We start from the raw sequence: 19,072 nt of genomic DNA, 5'->3' as shown, positions 1-19,072 counted from the left end.
ATGGTCCCAGACTGCCATTGGAGAGGCAGATCCAGATATTAGACCAGGCAAAGACAAAGGACATTCCCAAGTCAGGGTGGGGTGTGACTCGGATAAGGAAATAATGGGAGCACACCTCCCATTTGTTAACGATCTCCAAGGATCACAGGATGGGACTTGGGCCAATAATTAAAGGTCGGGAAATGATTTTGTGCGCTGCTGTTAATGTCAGCTTGAAGAAACAGAATTGGAATCAAGTTTAATAGCACCGGCATACGTCATGAAATTTGTTGTTCTGTGGAAACAGTACACTACAATACATAAATAATAAAATCTATAAATTACAATAAGGATACATGAAAAAGAAAATTAAATTAAGTAGTGCAAAAACAGAGGAAAAAATAGTGAGAGAGTGTTCATGGGTTCAGCATCCATTCAGAAATCTGATGGCAGAAGGGAAGAAGCTGTTCCTGAAGTATTGAGTGAGTGTCTTCAGGCTCCTGTACCCCCACCCTGATGGGTGCAGTGAGAAGAGGGCATGTTCTGGGTGATAGGAGTGCTTAATGATGAATGCTACCTTTTTGAGGCATTGGTATTTGAAGATGTCCTGGCTGATAGGGAGTCTAGTGCCAACCTTGGAGCAGGCGGAGTTTACAACTTTCTGCAGCTTTTTCTGGTCCTGTGGTCTCTATACCAAAGTGTGATGCAACCAGTTAGAACACTCTCCACGGCACGTCTGTAGAAATACACGAATGTCTTTGGTGACATACTAATTCTCCTCCAACTCCTAATGAAATACAGCCACTGTCGTGCCTTCTTTGTCATTGCATCAATATGTTCGGTCCAGCATAGATCCTCAGAGATGTTGACACCTAGGAACTTGAAATTGCTCACTCTTTCCAGCTTCTGACCCCTCACTAAGGGCTGGTGTGTGTTCCCTCGACTTCCCAGTCCTGAAGTCCAAAACCAATTTGTCTCATTTATATGTAATGCCACTGTAAATATAATCTGACAGGCTCTACAGTTAGATTCATTGGCGCTGCTCACTCAGCAGTGAGATTTACTTAATAAGGAATCATTTTGCGAAGTGAAGTCATTCTCTGGAGCCATCAGTCTGAGGAAACAACCTCAATTTTCCACTCTAATCCAAATGAAGGCCATGCTGTGGTGGGATGGGAGGGGCCAGAGAGCACTGCGAGTCCACACAAATTATTCCTGGCGGGAGCGTGGAAAGAGGGAGAGCACTTTGGTCCTTGTGCAGAAGAGAAGCTGGGCCCCAGGAGTGTGAGGGTGGGATGGCGTGAGGTGACAAACTGCTTGCCACTTAAAGGACTAAGTGGGTCTAGAAGCAAGTCGGTGGCAGAGGGGTGTAAGCCTGCAGAGGACAGCAGGGAAGCAAGCATTTCGCCACATGTTTACTGCTACCAGCAGAATCGGAATTAAAACTCGTGCCAGCCTGAACTTACTGCTCTCGGTGGAACCCAAATCACAGGATCAGGAGCAAGTCAGCAGGCCCCTTCAAGCCTGCCCTGCCAGTCAATATCAGCATAGCTGATCAGTAAGACCAAGGAATTGATTGGAAACCTCAGGAAGGGGTAATTAGGAGAACACACACTAGTTCTCATCGGGGGGTCGGCAGTGGAAAAGGTGATCAGATTCAAGTTCCTGGGTGTCAACACCTCTGAAAATCTACTAGGAACCCTAAATATTGATGTCATTATGAAGAAAATAAGCCAGTGGCTATATTTCATTAGGAGTTTGAAGAGATTTGGTATGTCATCAAAGTCTCTAGCAGATTTCTACAGATGTACTGTGGGGAGAATTGTGACTGGCTGCATCACTGTCTGGTGTGAAGGTGCCAATGCGCTGGATCAGAAAGAGCTCCAGAGGGTTGTAGACTCAGCCAGCACCATCATGGGTGCTAGCAGCTCCCACCATCGAGGTCATCTTCAAAAGGCGATGCCTGAAGAAGAGGACATCCATCATCATTACTTCAGACATCAGGGAGGAGCCTTAAGACCCACACTCAGCATTTCATGACCAGCTTCTTCCTCTCTGCTATCAGACTTCAAAATGGTCCATTAGTTCATGAACACCACCCTACTATTTTGTTTTCTTTGCACTATTTACTTATTGTTTATTATAAACCCAGTTCAGATCTGCCCAAATTCTCTGCTCCTCATCCGTGTCAGATCTCCTTTGTCCCCAATCCCACCGTCTTTCAAAAATGCACCTACATCTACTTTAAATACCACTAATGATTTCACTTCCTCAACTCCCTGGGGTAAAGAACTCCAGAGATTCACCATCCTCTGTGAGAAGAGATTTCTACAGCCACCCCCTTGGGCAATACTCTCCCCTAGAGTAAACAGCTCAAGGTCTACCCTGTCAAGCCCCCTATGGATCTTTCTTCTAAACTCCAAAGGATACAGACCAAAGCTGTTTGACAAGACAAGACCCCCCCTCCTTGACAAGACATCCCAAGAATTAGCTTGGTGAATCTTTAGACCGCCTCTAATGCTACTCTATCCTTTTTTTGTGGTTTCATCAATAACCTGTGAATTGTAATAAAATTTCCCTATTTCTGAATTCCAATCCATTTGTAATAAACACTCATATGCTATCTGCCTTCTTAACTACTTGCTAACTTTTTAGTGATTTGTGCAAAAGACCATTTAGAACCCTTTGTATCTCATGATTAACATGAGGTTGTTTCAGCCTTTTACGGCATTCGTGCATTTCAACAAATGGAACACTACAGTAGGGAGTATATATTCCAGAAGTTAATGTCCTCCCTCATACACCAGTAACCACAATGGATCCAAAGTGATTCTTCAACCCCTCACCCTCTCCCGGTTTCACCTATCACCTTTTACTTCTTCACTTCTTCCTCCCCTTCCCCCCCCCCCCCATCTTCTTACTCCATCATCTCCTCTTCCCTTCCAGTCCTGTTGAACGGTCTTGACCAAATGTTGACTATTTACTCCTTTCCACGGATGCTGCCCAACCTGCTGAGTTCCTCCAGCATCTTGTGCATGTCGCATCAGAAGGAAGATGCTGGTAAGACCGTTTATAAGGTACAAAGCACAAGAAAACCTGCTCCAAAGTGCTGGCACTCTCCAGGATAGTACGTTACCAAATGGTGCTAGGGTCAAGGATGTCTCCAAGCAGTGACAGAACATTCTCAAGGGGAGTGTGGCGTCCTGTGGGGGCGTGCCTAATTCTGTTCATCAAAAGTGGGCACTTCCATTGTGATTAGTTACTTTAGAAGTTTTCCCATTGGATAGATGCCTAGTATTCTGTTTCAAACATCCTGGGTATATAAAATAACACGTGGAAGGGGCCTGCTCTCTTCTTCCTTTGTTTAAGGCAAGAATGCATGTGATGATTGAGAAGGTATTCTCTTCGCGAACTTTCAACCAAGTATGTTTGTTGAATGGATGACTGTTTGTGAGTAGTCAGCTTTGTCGTGTCTGTAACTTGGGGAACGTGACTCGTCGGTCGGATTTTTACTGTTTGTAAATAAATGATTAATATACCTATTCACAGAGAGTGGTTTCTGTATCACTTGCCAGACCCATGAACCTGATTGAACATTACAGCTGGTCACCCAGAGACTGTTGGACATATCAGGACCATTGACGTGGGTAGAAAAAAGTTATAACACCCAGCAGAGTCAATACAGAGAGTTAGACAGAAGGTTAATAAACTCGACTTCAAGTACAGTAATCTCGAGATTACTCCTGCAGCCATGCATAAGTGAGGGTAGGAATAGAGGATGTGGTAGATGACCGCAAGGCTGAGGAGCTGGTGCAGGAGGGAGGAATTCTGATTCTTGAAGCACTCAGCTCTCAGAGGCAGCCTGAACTTTCTCATCTGCCACACTAGTTCCAGTGGTGATCTGCAGGGATCCATGCTGGGTCCACCATTGTCTGTGATACACATTGACAATTTGGATGAGAATGTCTGTGGCATGATTAGCAAATTTGCAGAATTCACCAAAGTTGGTGGTGTGGTAGACTGCGAAGGCGGCTGTCTCAGGTTACAGTGGCATTTAGATCAACAGCTTATATTGCAGCAAGAAAGTGAGCTAAGAAATAGCAGATGGAATTTAACACAGCCTAGTGTGAAGTGATGCAGTTTAGTAAATTAAACCAGGGCAGAATACACATAATGAATGACAGAGGCTGAAGGAGCGTTGTAGAGCAGAGAGACATAGGGGTATGAGTACCCAGTTATCTCGGACAGCTTGAGTTATAAGACGACTTTGGATAGGCTACAACTGTTTTCACTGGAACGAAGGAGACTAAGAGGTAACCTGATAGCAGTTAAAAAAATTATGAGGACCTAGATAAAATGGATTGCATAGTTTCTTTCTCTGGATAGAGGAGTCTAAACTGGAGGGCATAGGTTTAAGACGAGAGGGGAAAATTTTAAAGGGGATCTCAGGGCAAGTTTTCCATACATAGAGTGACAGGCTTATAGAATGAGCTCCAGGGGAAGTGGTAGGGGGTTGTTAAAATTACAAATGATAGGAAAAATTGAGAGGGATATTAGCAAAACACTAGCAACTAGGACTAGCTCAAGGAGGTACCTTGGTTGGCATGGATAAGCTGGGCTGAAGGGCCTGCCCCTGGGCTGTACAATTCTGCGACTTTATGTGTAGCTGCGACTATGTGTAGCTGACCAAACTTCTGCTTCTTGGTAACCCAGCTTGGTAACACGACGTTATATCTTTCACTGGAAACCACATATATTCACACTCCAGCATACACTTTGAAACGTACATGCAGAAATCTTTGTAGTATCTGAAATGGGATCAAATATGTGCCCAAGCTATGGCTGTTCCAGTGAACTACTCTGGTGAGAAAAATTATCCAGTGGGAAATTTTTCCCCCTGCAACCCACAGGCAGCTGAGTTATCCTCATCCATGGACATAACTCAAGACTAGGTCTTGGTGACGAAGAAAGGATCAGCAAACAGAACCTGAGGCACAGACTCAGCAGGTCAGGCAGCATCGATGGAGAGGTATGAAGAGTGAATGTTTTGGATGGAAATGTAAGGAGTCCTGATGAAAGGTTTTGGCTCAAATTGTTGGCTCTATTCCTCTCCAAAGATGCTGCCTGACCTGCTGAGTTCCTCCAGTATTTTGTGTGTGTTACTCTAAATTCCAGTGTAGCATCTGTGCCCCCAATTTACAAAATGGCTTCTTTGTATTGTTATAATTAACAATACACAGAAGTCATTTTGTTAGCCTGAACAGTTAACACCACAGTTAATGGTACTGAGAGCCCTACATCAGCGTCTGCAGAATCTCCTGTGTTTATGATGAGGCATATACACCTTTAAGGTTTAGGCTGTGAGTATGGGCATCAATTATTAAAAGGGTTTCTCTGGCTTCATGAAAGCTACCAGAAATTGCATTAACACATACAGTGGTTACAATAGCTCTTGGGGAATAGTGAATGTTCTGGAGACACGCAATAAGCTCAGAACAGAGTCGGCAAGTTCGAGAAGCAGTTTTCCATTAGCATGGAACCTTTTGTGCCAACGTTGCACACCCAGTCTTTAACTCTTAGAATAAACCATAAGATGTAGGAGCAGAACTGCTCCACCGTTCCATCATGGCTGATTCATTATCACTCTCAACCCCATTCTCCTGCTTTCTCCCCAAAGCCTTCGCCACTCTTGCCAATTAAGAACTTAACAACTTCAGCTTTAAATATGTATACCCAATGACTTGGCCTCCACAGCCGTCTGTGACAATGAATTCCACAGATTCACCACCCTCTGGCTAAAGAAATACCTCGTCATCTCTATTTTAAATAGATGTGCTTGTTTTTTGAGGCTGTGCCCTCTGGTCCCAGTCTCTCACACTATAGGAAACATCCTCCCCAAATCCACTCTATCCAAACCTTTCAATATACAATAGGTTTCAAAGAGTTCCCCCCCTATTCTTGTAAATTCCAATGAAAGTAAATCATTTACTGCCTGATACACCAGTAACATGTTTCAATCTACCTAGTGTGAAATTTACTGAGTAGATGAGTTAAAGGATGGACATAATTCAACAGATTTTTAATGGAATTGATAATTGGAAATAACATTTAGTGAGGTGTCAAGCAGATTTTGCACATTTTACCCAATAACCTGTCGCCAAAGTAACCAAACCAATTCTTAGCTATGTCACAGAAACTGATTATTTCCATCTTTATCACTCTTCTAACGAGATATAAATTCTCTTAGTTTCTTTGAAACCTCCTATTTGACCTCTGGTTGGATATCCCTATATGTAATTATCTTATCATCAATCCATCATCAGTAAGCGCTGGATGATTTTCTGAATGAAGTCTATAGAGAACAAATGGCTGTCCACAGGCACCATACAGCAATGAATTTTATTATTAGTTTTCATGATCTGAGTATTGCTGGCAATGTTAGGATTTATTGCTGTTGAAAAGGTGGTGGTGAAAAATATTCTATCAAACTGCTGGTAATTTATGAAGATGATACAATATCACAGGAGGTTTGAGAGAACTGATGGGGGTGTTAATTTGTCACAGTGGATGAAGAACTACCAACTTTCTGAATCTATCAAGTATTTTCTTTCCTCGGACCATGTACAATGTAAACCATTATCAACCCTATTCTCAAATGCACTGACTTCATTTTATTTCTAAAAAGGACCTAGATGTTGCTGGCAAACCCCAGCATTTATTCCTCTTCTCTAATTGGTGGCAGATTGGAGATACGTCTCTACCAAAAGAGGTGCAAGGCCTTCCTTCCCTCTGTTAGCCTGCAGGTCACCCTTGGGCAAGGTGTAGCACCTACTTTACTCCCTGATCAGGGTCAAGTGAAGCCACGGGAGCAAGCGGTGGGTGGTCATATGAGCAGCAGGTGCATATCACGAGTCCTGGTTGAGTGACCACTGACACTAGGCAGACAATCTCTGAAAAGTATTGATAATGGCTGGGGTCACCCATCTTGTAAAGACACTGCCCAGAAGGCGGCAATGGCAAGCCACTTCTGTAGAAAAATTTGCCAAGAACAATCATGGTCATGGAAAGACCACGATCATCCTCATCATACCGAAATCTAACTGCCCTTGACAAGGCAGAGGGGGGCTTGGACTTGGGACTCATGCTGTCCTTCCGGTGAAGGTATTCCCACAATGTTGTTCGGGACAGAGTTCAAGGATTTACACCCAAAGACAATGAGGAAAACATCAACAAATTTCCCAGGCACAGCGGTGTGCGGCCTGAGGTGGAACCTAAAAGATAAGATTAGCTTTATTTGTAACATGTACATCAAATCGAACATGAAGTACACCGGTTGTATTGAATCAAGTCAGCGAGGACTGTGCTGGCACCAACATAGCACACTAACCCTGACCGTACGTCTTTGGAATATGAGAGGAAACTGGAGCACCCGAAGGAAATGTACACAGTCACGGGGAGAACGTACAAACATCTTACATGCAGCGATGTGTATTGAACCCCATTGGTGATATCTGGTGCTATAAAGCGACGTCTAATTGCTATGCTACCATCCTGCCTACAGGGGCAGTGTACTTGTAATCCTTGTCCCTTGGTGCTGAAGCTCATGGGCTTTTGAAAAGTGTAATTGCCATATCCCGGGCAATTAACTGCAGTGTGTTTTGTAAACAGTACATTCTGTTATCACTGCACAGCGGAATAGATGATTAGACTGATTAACAGGGTGTGAATCAAAGCGACCTGTTTTTTTCCCGGAATGTGCTGAGCTGCCTGAGAGTTGTTCATACTCCATTGATTCAGAGCAGCACAGAATATTCCATCGTGCTCCTGATTTTTTACTTGTAGAAGATGTGATGACTTTGGAGTGTTAGGAGTTCAGCCACTTATCTCAGGATAGCCACTCTTCCAGCCCCAATATTTATACAACTGGTCCGAATGAGCTTCTAATCAATTGTGATTATTTATTTATTTATTTACAGATACAGCGTGGAACAGACCTTTCATGGTGGAAGACTCAGCAATTAAACACCATTGGGTGTCAAAGGTAGGTGGCTAATTTCTTGTGATGCAGGTCGACATTGCTTGACATTTCTGAGAGGTGAATGTCACCTGACACTGATCAGACCATCCCTGAAGTTTGCTTAAGTCATGCTGCATGCATTTGTGAGGAGTCGCAAATAGGATTTAACGTTGTATAATCACCCATGAACATCACCACTCACGATGGACAATAAGGTCTTTAAAAAAGTAGCTAGAAGTGGCCATGCCAAGTGCCCTGAGGAACTCTTGGAGCAAAGTTCTGGAGCTGCAATGATTAAAAACTCCAACAACTAGAACAACTTTGTGCAAGGTATTATTCCAACCTTGACTTTTAATTCAGAACTTCTTGCTGTTACACTCTCTCAAAGGTTCATGTGGCAGTCATGTCCACCTCCCCTCCGGAATCCAGCTCTTTAGTCTGTAGTAACACACACAGAATGTTGTAGGAACTCGGCGGGCTAGGCTGAGCTCCAGAACAGGGTAAACAGTTGATGCTTCAGGCCTAAGTCCCTTCATGAGGACAGGTGATGAAGGGTGTCAGCCCATAACGTCGACTGTTCACTCTTTACTGGAGCTCGACCTGGCCTGCTGAGCTCCTCCGGCATTTTGTGTGTGTTGCTTGGACTTCCAGCATCTGCAGATTTTCTAGTTTCTTTAGTCTGTAGTTGGACCTAGGCTGGGATGGGTTCTAAAGCAGAGTGGACCTGATGTAACCCAAAATGGCTATCAGCAGGTTATTGGTGAGAAAACTCCGCTTGATAGATAACACTGTCAATAATGTTCTCCTTTACTCTTGTGTACTGGAAATGGCCTTAACAACCTTGAATTTTGAAATGTAGCATCTTCTCCAAACTATCCATCATTTGCCTCTTTCTTGTAGATACTGTTTTCTTTGCTGCATTATCTCTAAAGCAATCCTCCAGAGGCCCATTAAAAGAGATGTAACTTTAAATTAATTATCACAATTGATTTTAAGATAGACTAATAACATTTCCTGTTAAGTGTTGGGTTGCCAACTCAGATACTATTTACAAAGCTTTTCAGATCTCATGGGCAATAATGCTTGGATCTTGCCACCTGATAGAAACTAACCTTGTAGTCGTAAAATATTTAATGTTAGAAGGCTATTTGACGGGTCCTTTCATGACTTTGGAAGGAACTGACAAGATCATACAGGAACTTACTTTCCCCACTAGCAGCCGTTTAGAACGCACAGACAACACCTCAAACTCTCAAACAGAAAATACTGGAAATAGTCAGCAAGTCAGGGAGAGGCCTCAAATTCAGTTCCAACCCTTTCAGCAATTAAGAAATACTTCCCCCCACCCCCCACAGTGGATAACACAGCAGAACTTCCTCCTACAAATAGCAATACAGTGGATTTTGGTTAATTGGGCCATCAGTTAGCCAGGGCAGCCACTTATTTGGGATCGTTCTTAAAGAACAAAAACTATTCAAGAAAATAGGCAGGATTCCCTTGGTTTGTTTGAGACACTATGCTGCTACATGGGCCAAGAAATTGTGCCAAACAGTTTCTAACTAGCGTCAGTCACATATGCTTGTGTGGCCATTAGACACTACACTGTGTTTAGAGAAAACAGCTTTTAAATAACATCAGTTGCATGTATTTGTGTTTGTGTCTTCCATCTTTATCACAGATAATTGGTAAGAAATAAGCAGCAAGATAATACAGAACTGTTTAGCTCACTGCGGTTTTAAGCTTAGAGATGCCAAAGATGACTAGGAGTGAAAATGAAATGTTTTCACTACTTCAACAAATTAGAAACTGCAAAGAATTTGAAGGTATTAATGATCCTCGTGAACATTCCACGAAAGTGAAGATTTGGAGGGTGCAATCATTGTATAAAGGCAGTCCATTATCTGCACTAGGTGTCTGTGCTGATTTTATTCATTGACAGTCAAAAGAAATTCCTCTATCAATAAGTATTAAGTTCAAGTTTAATTGTCTTTCAACCATACATGAATACAAGTCAAATGAAACAGTGTTACCCCAGAGCCGAGTACTGTGCACTGTTCATGCACAGCACGAAGCACATACCAAGAAACATACAAAAATAAAAACACAACCCAAGTCCCTGAGTCCATGAATGTTGTTGTCAGTTAGAGCAAGCCGGCAGCAAACTGCAGAGCACTGCAATCCAGCTTGTCTTCCACTGAGTGAATACTGGAGGGCAGTACTAACACCAGTATGGATGCCATGCTGCACCACCTCCGGGCACTGACTCCAGAACCTCTTTCCTGGGTGCCTGCAAACACCTCGGCATCAGACCCTGTCTGTACTACAACTGAAGCCACACAGCTCCCCGGTCATCAGTCCCACCAATAAACCAGTCAACCGGCCTTGCAGCTTTCCACATTACCAACGTCCAAAAAGGTCTTGCAATCACAAGAAAAATGACTAAGATTTGCTGAGAGACTACACACCACCCTCAGTCTGATGCCTTTCTGCAGCAGGCAGCAACAGCTCCTCCAGCAACAAGCAACTTGCTGATCGATACACCTGCACTGCCTGAAGCTCTTAATGTCCAGCACTCTCTTGTGATCATAAAAAAGACAAAAACACCTGAGAGGCCACTATTTCTGAGCAAGCCGCCATCTTATTGAAAACCCCCGAACAAACTAATACACAGTTTCTTGGTACTGTAGTAGTATTGGCAGTGTTCTAAACTGTCCTCCATTTCATTTACAATCATAATTTGGTACTTAGTTTGTTCTTTTAATAGCTTTTTAACTAATTCCACGAAACTTCAGCTAATTGCACCAAAATGTACTGGTCCCGATGTGTCCCAATTAACCACAATCCACTGTACTTGATAAACTGATTAAGTTTTAAAACAGAGATTAGCAGATTTACTGCCAAAGGCAGCATAAAGAGATATTGTGCCACATGAGCAGTTGTTAAAATGCAGGTGGGACCGAGACATTTTCACTGGATGGCAGTATAATCTCAAGGGGCTTAATAGCCTTATGCTAGTCCCATGTCCTATAATTCTAGTCTTACCTGTGTTATTGTAGGATACCACATTCCTCAGCAATGGAAGAAAATGAAGTCAGTCAGTTGATTTGAAGAGAAGGGAACAACAGTGCCTTCTCAAACTAAACTTGAAGCATCAACACAGATTCTATCTGACGGACTGACCCTGAAGTATCTCCTGCCCTCAGATGTACAGTAAATCTATTGCATCTAACCTTGTTTCCAGTGATTTTTGCTTTTTGATTCCCCCCCCCCCACCAACAACTGAGAACAGCTTACTACTATCTACCATGTCCATCATCATAAGCCTTCCTGTTATTCTCCTCCCAACACTTAAGCAATTGTGTCTCAAGTGTTTGGACTGAACGGAAATTAGAATTTAAAAGAGGCTTTGTACAAATGTCAACAAAAGCCAAGCTTAACAGATCAATAGGATATAAAGAGATTAGCACATAGGAAGGAAACATTTCAACTCTGATATATGACGTGCCAGCTGGTCAAACAGTTGACAAGGGGCTAATGCAATTTGAACCTGCCTCAGTGGAAAGAGGAATAGAACAAGGAATTCCATGTGTTTGCTCTGATAAATACCACCATAAACAATGTGGTGCTGTGACCAATACATTCCCTGGTGAGTTAACATGACATGCAGCTAGAAGAATGTCTAATAGTCAATCTGACCCATACTCAGTGAGCTAACCTTAGTGGGAGCAATATCAGTTGGACTACCATCAATCTTAAAATGGAATGAGTCTCAAATGGCTCGGAGAATGTGAGGTAAGCAGGTGGCCCGATAATGACCCAAGACCCCTGTGACACTGTGGAGGGCTGAGTGGAACTTGGGATCTTAAGGGTTTAGCATAATCGTACTAATTTAGCACACAAAGTGTGCCACTTGGATGACGCAGATTCAGGATGTCATGGCGGCATTGCAAACCCATTTGTTCAGTTAAAAAAGGTGAACCAAGACAATGTAAATGAGGGTCAATGTATCCACTCCCGTTGTCCCTTACCGGCAGTTCCTATTGCAGTTGTCCTCTGTAATGAATTCTGTGTCGCTGCTGCTACCTGGAATATCCACTGCTGAAAATATCAGCGCAACAGAGATGGCAAAGCAGCACACGAGAGCAAACCCTACGATGCACTTCTGCTGTGACTAAAGTGGAGCAAACAAAACAGAGACAAATGAATATATCTTTTCATAATAGCTTCTAACATTTTCTTCAAAACAGATGTTATGCCACCAGGTCTGCAGTCCCCACCCCATATTGCTGTATCACTGGCCAACGCTGACACCCCTACCTGTTCCCCACCCAATCAGAGACATTCATTATCACCTAGCCTGCAAAGTGACAGCCAAGTCTTAGCTTTCAGCAGAAGGCAATGCTCAGAGTGGGAAAATGGCAGGATATCAAAGCCTTTTAATAAACATCCTGAAATGGAAGCACTGATGCTCACTGAGAGAGCCAGGAGTCCATGAAACTGTTACCAGTATGCCACAGGCTCCAGGAAAGAAGGGTGGAAAACCATCCACAATACATATATGGATCCATTCTTATGCCTACATGCAACAGAGTTCAAAGCAAATTTATCAAAGTACATATATGTCACCACATGCAATCCTGAAATTCATTTTCTTGTGGGCATACTCAATAAATCCGTAATAATAACCATAGTAGTGTTCAACCTTTGTGCAAAAGACAACAAACTGCACAAGCACAAGAAGAAAGGAATAATAATGATAAACAAATAAACAATAAATAGAGAGCATTAGAGATGAAGACTCTTTGAAATTCAGTCCATAGGCTGGGGGAACACTTCAATGGTGGGGCGAGTGAAGCTATCCCCTCTGGTTCAAGAGCCTGATGGTTGAGGAGTAGTAACTGTTCCTGAACTGGTGGTGTGGCTCCTGTACCTTCTTCCCGATGGCAGCAGTAAAAAGAGACCATGATCTGGGTGGTAGCAAACCCGGTGATGGATGCTTTCCTGTGACAATGCTCCATGTAGGTGTGCTCAGTGGTGGGGAGGGCTTTATCCGTGATGGACTGGGCCATTGGGAACAGAAGGGCATAAATACAAGCCCTTTAGTCTAACGAGTGCATGTCACCCACAGCGGGCACTGAGCTGGTGCCAATGTCCGCATTGATCCATAGAACTCCAGGCCCCACCCCTCCATGTGCCCACCCAAATGCTTCTTTAATGACACCATTGTACCTGCCTCAAACACTTCCTCTGGCAGCTCGGTCCAAATATTCCCATACAGGGGAGGGGCGAAAGTTAAGCATTTCCGCAAGGTCACCTCTCATTCTCCTAGATTCCAAGGAATAAAGGTATATCTTGGCCAACCTCTCATTATAACTTAGATCCTCTAGATCTGGCAACAGCCTTGTAAATTTTGTCTACACTCTTTCCAGTTTACCCACATCTTTCCTCTAACAGGCATACTGGTATCTGATTGAAACATATAAGATTATTAAGGAATTGGACACGCTGGAGACAGGAAGCATGTTCCCGCTGATGGGTGAGTCCAGAACTAGAGGCCACAGTTTAAGAATAAGGGGTAGGCCATTTAGAACAGAAATGCGGAAAAACTTTTTCACCCGGAGTGTGGTGGATATGTGGAATGCTCTGCCCCAGAAGGCAGTGGAGGCCAGGTCTCTGGATGCATTCAAGAGAGAGTTAGATAGATAGCGGGGTCAAGGAATATGGGGAGAGGGCAGGAACAGGGTACTGATTGTGTATGATCAGCCATGCTCACAGTAAATGGTGGTGCTGGCTAGAAGGGCCGAATGGCCTACTACACCTACTGTCTATTGTCTATAACAGTGTGGCCAAAACTGTACACAGACCTCTATAAGTGCATCCACACCAAAATGACTTGTGCAAGATAATTGCCCAGCTCCTGTAATTAATGCCCTGACTGTTGAAGGACAGGGTGGTAAATGCCTTTCTCCACCAAGCAGGCACAAGAGATTCTGCAGATGCTGGAAATCCCGAGTAATGTAAACAAAAAAGGTGGCTTGCTTCTACTGTTTGCAAAATATGTTTTTTTTAAAACTCTCATTCTCTGTGCAGTGGTTTTTGGTCTTTTGTTTAAATTGGGTTCTTCGGGTTTCTTACTTTGTGGCTGCCTGTAAGCAGACAAATTTCAAGGTGTATAATTTATACGTTCTCTGATAATAAATGTGGTTTGCATTTTTGAAGCTTTGAAATGCCAGAGGGGATCAGCGAGTCAGGCACCATCTGTGGAGGGGAATGAACAATAATGCCCAAAACGATGACTGTGTGTGTTGGTTTTCACTGCCATGATGCTGCTTTCAACGTTATAGACAAGTACTCCTAAATCCCTCTGTTCTATTACACCTCTTAGAGCTCTGAACTGCCTGTAATCTACATTAATCACCTTCACTATCAACAAATCCTCCTAATTTCATGTCATCTGCAGACTAACTGATCAAGCCTCATGTATTTGCATTCAACTCACGTTTATAAATAATGAATAACAAGGGTCCAAACACTAGGCCCTGCAGCACACCACCAGTCACTGGCCTCCATTCTGAGAAACAGGCTTCAACCAGCACCCCCCAAATCCTACCTATGAGCCAACTTGTTATTACTTAACCAGCTCTCCTTGAATTCCAGAGCAGCCTACCACGTGCGACCTTGCTGAAGGCTTTGCTAATGTCCAAATTACTTACTACCCATGACACTGCTGGCATTTAGAGCTGCAATGAAGGCCCTCCATCTCTGGGCTTCCTTCATCATGTCAGTAGCTTCCCCCTGGTTTTCACTACTGACAGGCACGCAATTCCCAGATGGAGTCTTAGGAATGCCATTGCACTCAGATATACTATTTTTCATTGCTGTTTCCGTAACAATTTTGTTTTACCAGTCATGGTTATTATCCTATAACTAAAGTCCGAGTAGACCACATCAATTGCTTTACCTTCTTCCCCCTTTTCAATGACCTTTCCTAAAAACTCTAAAAGATTCATCAAGCACAGCTTCACACACACAAAGCCATGCTCACTCCTCCTGATCAGCCACTGACAATCTAAATTCTGGTAGAGCCTATCACTCACAATACCCTGCAGTAACTTCCTACTGCTGATCTTAGGTTGACTAATCTGTCGCTCCCCATCTTGTCCTTAGCAATCTTTTTAAACAATATTAGCCACCTTCCATTCATCAGGTATGTCACCAACAGCTAACAATGAGACAAATATTTGTGCAATGCCCTCTGCAATTTCCTCCGTAGCCTCCCACAAAGTCCGAGGACAATCAGGCCCTGGGGACTTATCTACCTTAATAGACAATAGACAACAGACAATAGGTGCAGGAGTAGGCCATTCGGCCCTTTGAGCCAGCACCACCATTCAATGTGATCATGGCTGATCATTCACAATCAGTACCCCGTTCCTGCCTTCTCCCCATATCCCTTGACTCCACTATCTTTAAGAGCTCTATCTAGCTCTTTCTTGAAAGCGTCAAGGGAATTGGCCTCCACTGCCTTCTGAGGCAGAGCATTCCATAGATCTACAAATCTCTGGGTGAAAAAGTTTTTCCTGAATTCCATTCTAAATGGCCTACCCCTTATTCTTAAACAGTGGCCTCTGGTTCTGGATTCCCCCAACATCAGGCACTGTAAAGCTGCAAATATATCCTCATGGTCATTGGAAGTTCCTATAAAATATCTCCATAAGTATCTACAGCACAATATCGGGATAAAAAAAAGAGTAATTCCTTCCTGTGGGTTAACTCACCCTTTCAAAAAGGCAACGCACAACCTGTACTATTTCCTCATTCGGTGTTCCAGCTCCCTTGATATCTTACCTAACAAATTTCCATCTTGAAGCCCTAACTATCCTGGCCTTATAATGGAGAATATCCTAGATTTCCCATATTTTTGATTTTATTCTTGAGTAGCCAAATGCTTATTATAAGGTTGTGCCTCCTGCAAAATTCTGGGCCAATGGATGCAAATTTAATCCAATATGGCTGACAGAAGCCCATGGATGTGTGCAATGCCAGTGTTTTGTTTTGCCAAATGTTATTCAACAGAGTAGAATCAGACAGGATGTAAAGCCAGGACTGGGTCTTGGTGTAACAGAGGGATGAGGGTTTGACTAAGATTGTTTCTTGTGCAATTACACTTCCGAATTCCCTCACTTATGATCTTCTCCTGGAGAACACGAAGAGTCTAACAAATTCCTCAAAAAGTCAAGCACAAAACTCCAGGTTGTTATCACAGGGCAGCACCTTGAGAAGACTGGTGTCCTTTAGATTGAGAGTAGAGTCAAGGCTGTGTTTGTTTGTTTATTTATTTAGAGATACAGCACAGTAAAGGGCCTTTCCGGCCCAATAAGCCCCCACACCACCTAATTACACCCATGTGACCGACGTGGGAGAAAACCGGAGCACCGGGAGGAAACACACATGGTCACGGGGTGAACATACAAACTCCTCACAGACACCAGTGGATCTGCTCGCAGGTCACTGACACTGTAATAGCATTATGCTAACTGATATGCTACTGTGTGGCCCCAAAGAGAGGGTTTGCTCTCCCAAACAGAGACACAAAAAAACAATCCCAGCACTTCATTTTGAAGAATGGGTAATGACATTACTTCAATATCCTGGACAATATTTCTCTCTCGATCAGTATTACTAAATTTGAGTTATATGGACATTATCATATTGCTGTGCATGGGAGATGGCTGTGTGCAAATTGGTTGCCATTTTTGCTATATACCAAATCTGACCAGCATAGTATTATTACAGGTCCAGCGACACAGGCTCGATTCTGCCTCTAACTAGTTTGCACAATCTCCCCAGACTGTGTAGGCATCCTCTGGGTGCTCCAGTTTCCTCCCACATTCCAAAGACGTACAGGTGAATAGGTTAATATGTCACAAGGGTGTAATTTGTCAGCACTTGTTAGGCCAGGAGGGCCTGTTATTGTGCTGCATTTGTAAATAGATAAAAAATAAATAAATCTCTTTGGAGGATGTCCTTACTAACTAAGATATTTTTATTCTAGACATTGGATTATTAAGGTTCTGTGTAGCAGGCAGCTCAACTGCAAATCAATCCTTGCAAAGCAGACGTGCGTGAGCAGAGGGAATTCAAAATGGCTACTTTCATTCATGTCACACTGAATCAAACATTTGGTTCAGAACACATCAAAGCCCAGTGAACAGGGTAACTGGATCTCATCTCAATACTTATTTATTATTCTGTTGCATGCCTTTGGCCACTGAATTCCTCATGATGCATTAGTCTCAAAACACCAAGAGCTGATCTATCCCACCATTTGCACTAGAGCAAGGGGTAAAGTGTGTCTTGTCCCACTGAAATCCATGTACAAATAAAACAACTATTGTCACACAGGCTGGTTCAATGTATGGTGTGTGAAGCTAATCTGACTCAAAAGATTTCTTGATAAAAACAAAATATTTTCAGTCATGAAGCACTTTTCATAGTCTCAGATGCTCTAAATACTTCATAGCCAATTAATTCAATATAGCAAAGTTATTAATATCAATGTTATCTCATTTAAACGTTAATATTAGGAATTTTTCAAATACTCTACCTAATTAGATATAATAGAAGAGTAAATGGAATGAATTACGCTCTGATGATATACAATCGATTCTCCTCAATGTCTTGTGGTCGGTGATTCGTACTCAACTAGTGGTTCATCCAGCAGTCAAAAGCATCCTGAAAAGATACTAATGGATGTACTGAACCCAGAAAGCCGAAACTCCTGGCTGGGTCTTCCAGAGCCACTGAGGAAAAGTCATGGAAATCCCTACCTAACACCAACAGACCATTTTTACTACATAGAATGAAGCAGCTTCAAAGCTCATAGGAACTTATTATCAAAGTATGTATATGCCACTGTATAAAGCCCTAAGATTCATTTTCTTACAGGCATTTATAGCAGAATAAAGAAATACAACAGAATCATTGAAAAACTATACACAAAGACTGACAAACAGTAATCACCACCAACCAACCTCTCAGTGGGGTTAGAGAGGTGTAAAAATGCTGACCTTGAACTAATGCTTACTTTCTATCAAAATCTTTTGTGGCTCTGATCATTTTTGCTTTACTCTTGTAGTTACTATAAGCCATCAAGATGCACATACACTTCAGTGCAATGTGTAATGTTTTACCGTTCGTCGGTCCCATTTATTTATTTATTTATTGGCACACAGTGCGGAAATGGCCGCTCAGCAATCCCCGATTTAACCCTGGTCTAATCACGGGACAATTTACAATGACCAATTAACCAACCAACCAGTACATCCTTGGACTGAGGAAGGAAATCAGAGACCCGGAGGAAACCCACATAGTCACAGGAGAACATACAAACTCCTTATGGACTGTGGTGGGAATTGAACCCAAACCACTGGTACAATGATACCGTGCCACCCCAATCTCCTCTTTTCTCAACTTCACCTTTCTTGCTCATACACTCAACAAGAGCTAAGCGAGACAAGAAATTTGGTTCTCAGGACAAAACATCTACTGCTTGAAAGGATTCCTTGTACATTGTACATTGGTAAATCATCAGTTCTGCACCTATTTAGTGGCTCTGCTTTCTGCTACCCATGAACATTGGTCAAGAGCAGAGAAGGGCCTGTTTTCATGAAATGCTCCCCACCCCACTCCTCAGCTCTATCTTCAATGTGCAATGAGCAAGAAGTACTTCTATTGTTGAGAAACTATTAAGAATCAAATTCTCATACAGACTGGAATTCTATGGAAATCCTCAGTGCATTTAAGGGACAACAGAAATATACTTTACAATTCCCTTCACTGAAATTTATGATTAAATCAAGCAATGATTTATGTTCTTCCAATAGGAAACAGTAAAAATGGAAATTGGTATTTTATCACTCCTGGAGACTTCCTTGTATCTATTAACTGGAATGGAACCTACACCCGTAAAGATCCTTAACCTGCCAAGAAATAGAATTCTCGGAGTACAACGCTCTACAGGGAATCTATTGGAATGACTCATTCATAAATTAATTCAATTAAAGATCAATTACT

General features: G+C 42.7%; 1 protein-coding gene across 1 annotated transcript in view; it reads right to left on the bottom strand.

The window, feature by feature from the left end:
- LOC132402451 (inactive phospholipase D5-like) overlaps positions 1–19,072 on the bottom strand; it is a 172,018-nt gene that overhangs the window by 138,513 nt on the left and 14,433 nt on the right. Inside the window, exon 2 of the mRNA XM_059985301.1 lies at positions 12,025–12,167. Coding sequence (XP_059841284.1) covers positions 12,025–12,167 — 143 coding nt within the window. The remainder of the gene's footprint in view (positions 1–12,024; positions 12,168–19,072) is intronic.

Source organism: Hypanus sabinus, chromosome 12 (genome assembly GCF_030144855.1).
Source record: "Hypanus sabinus isolate sHypSab1 chromosome 12, sHypSab1.hap1, whole genome shotgun sequence".
NCBI lineage: Eukaryota > Metazoa > Chordata > Chondrichthyes > Myliobatiformes > Dasyatidae > Hypanus > Hypanus sabinus.
This window is presented reverse-complemented; position numbering and strand designations above follow the sequence as displayed.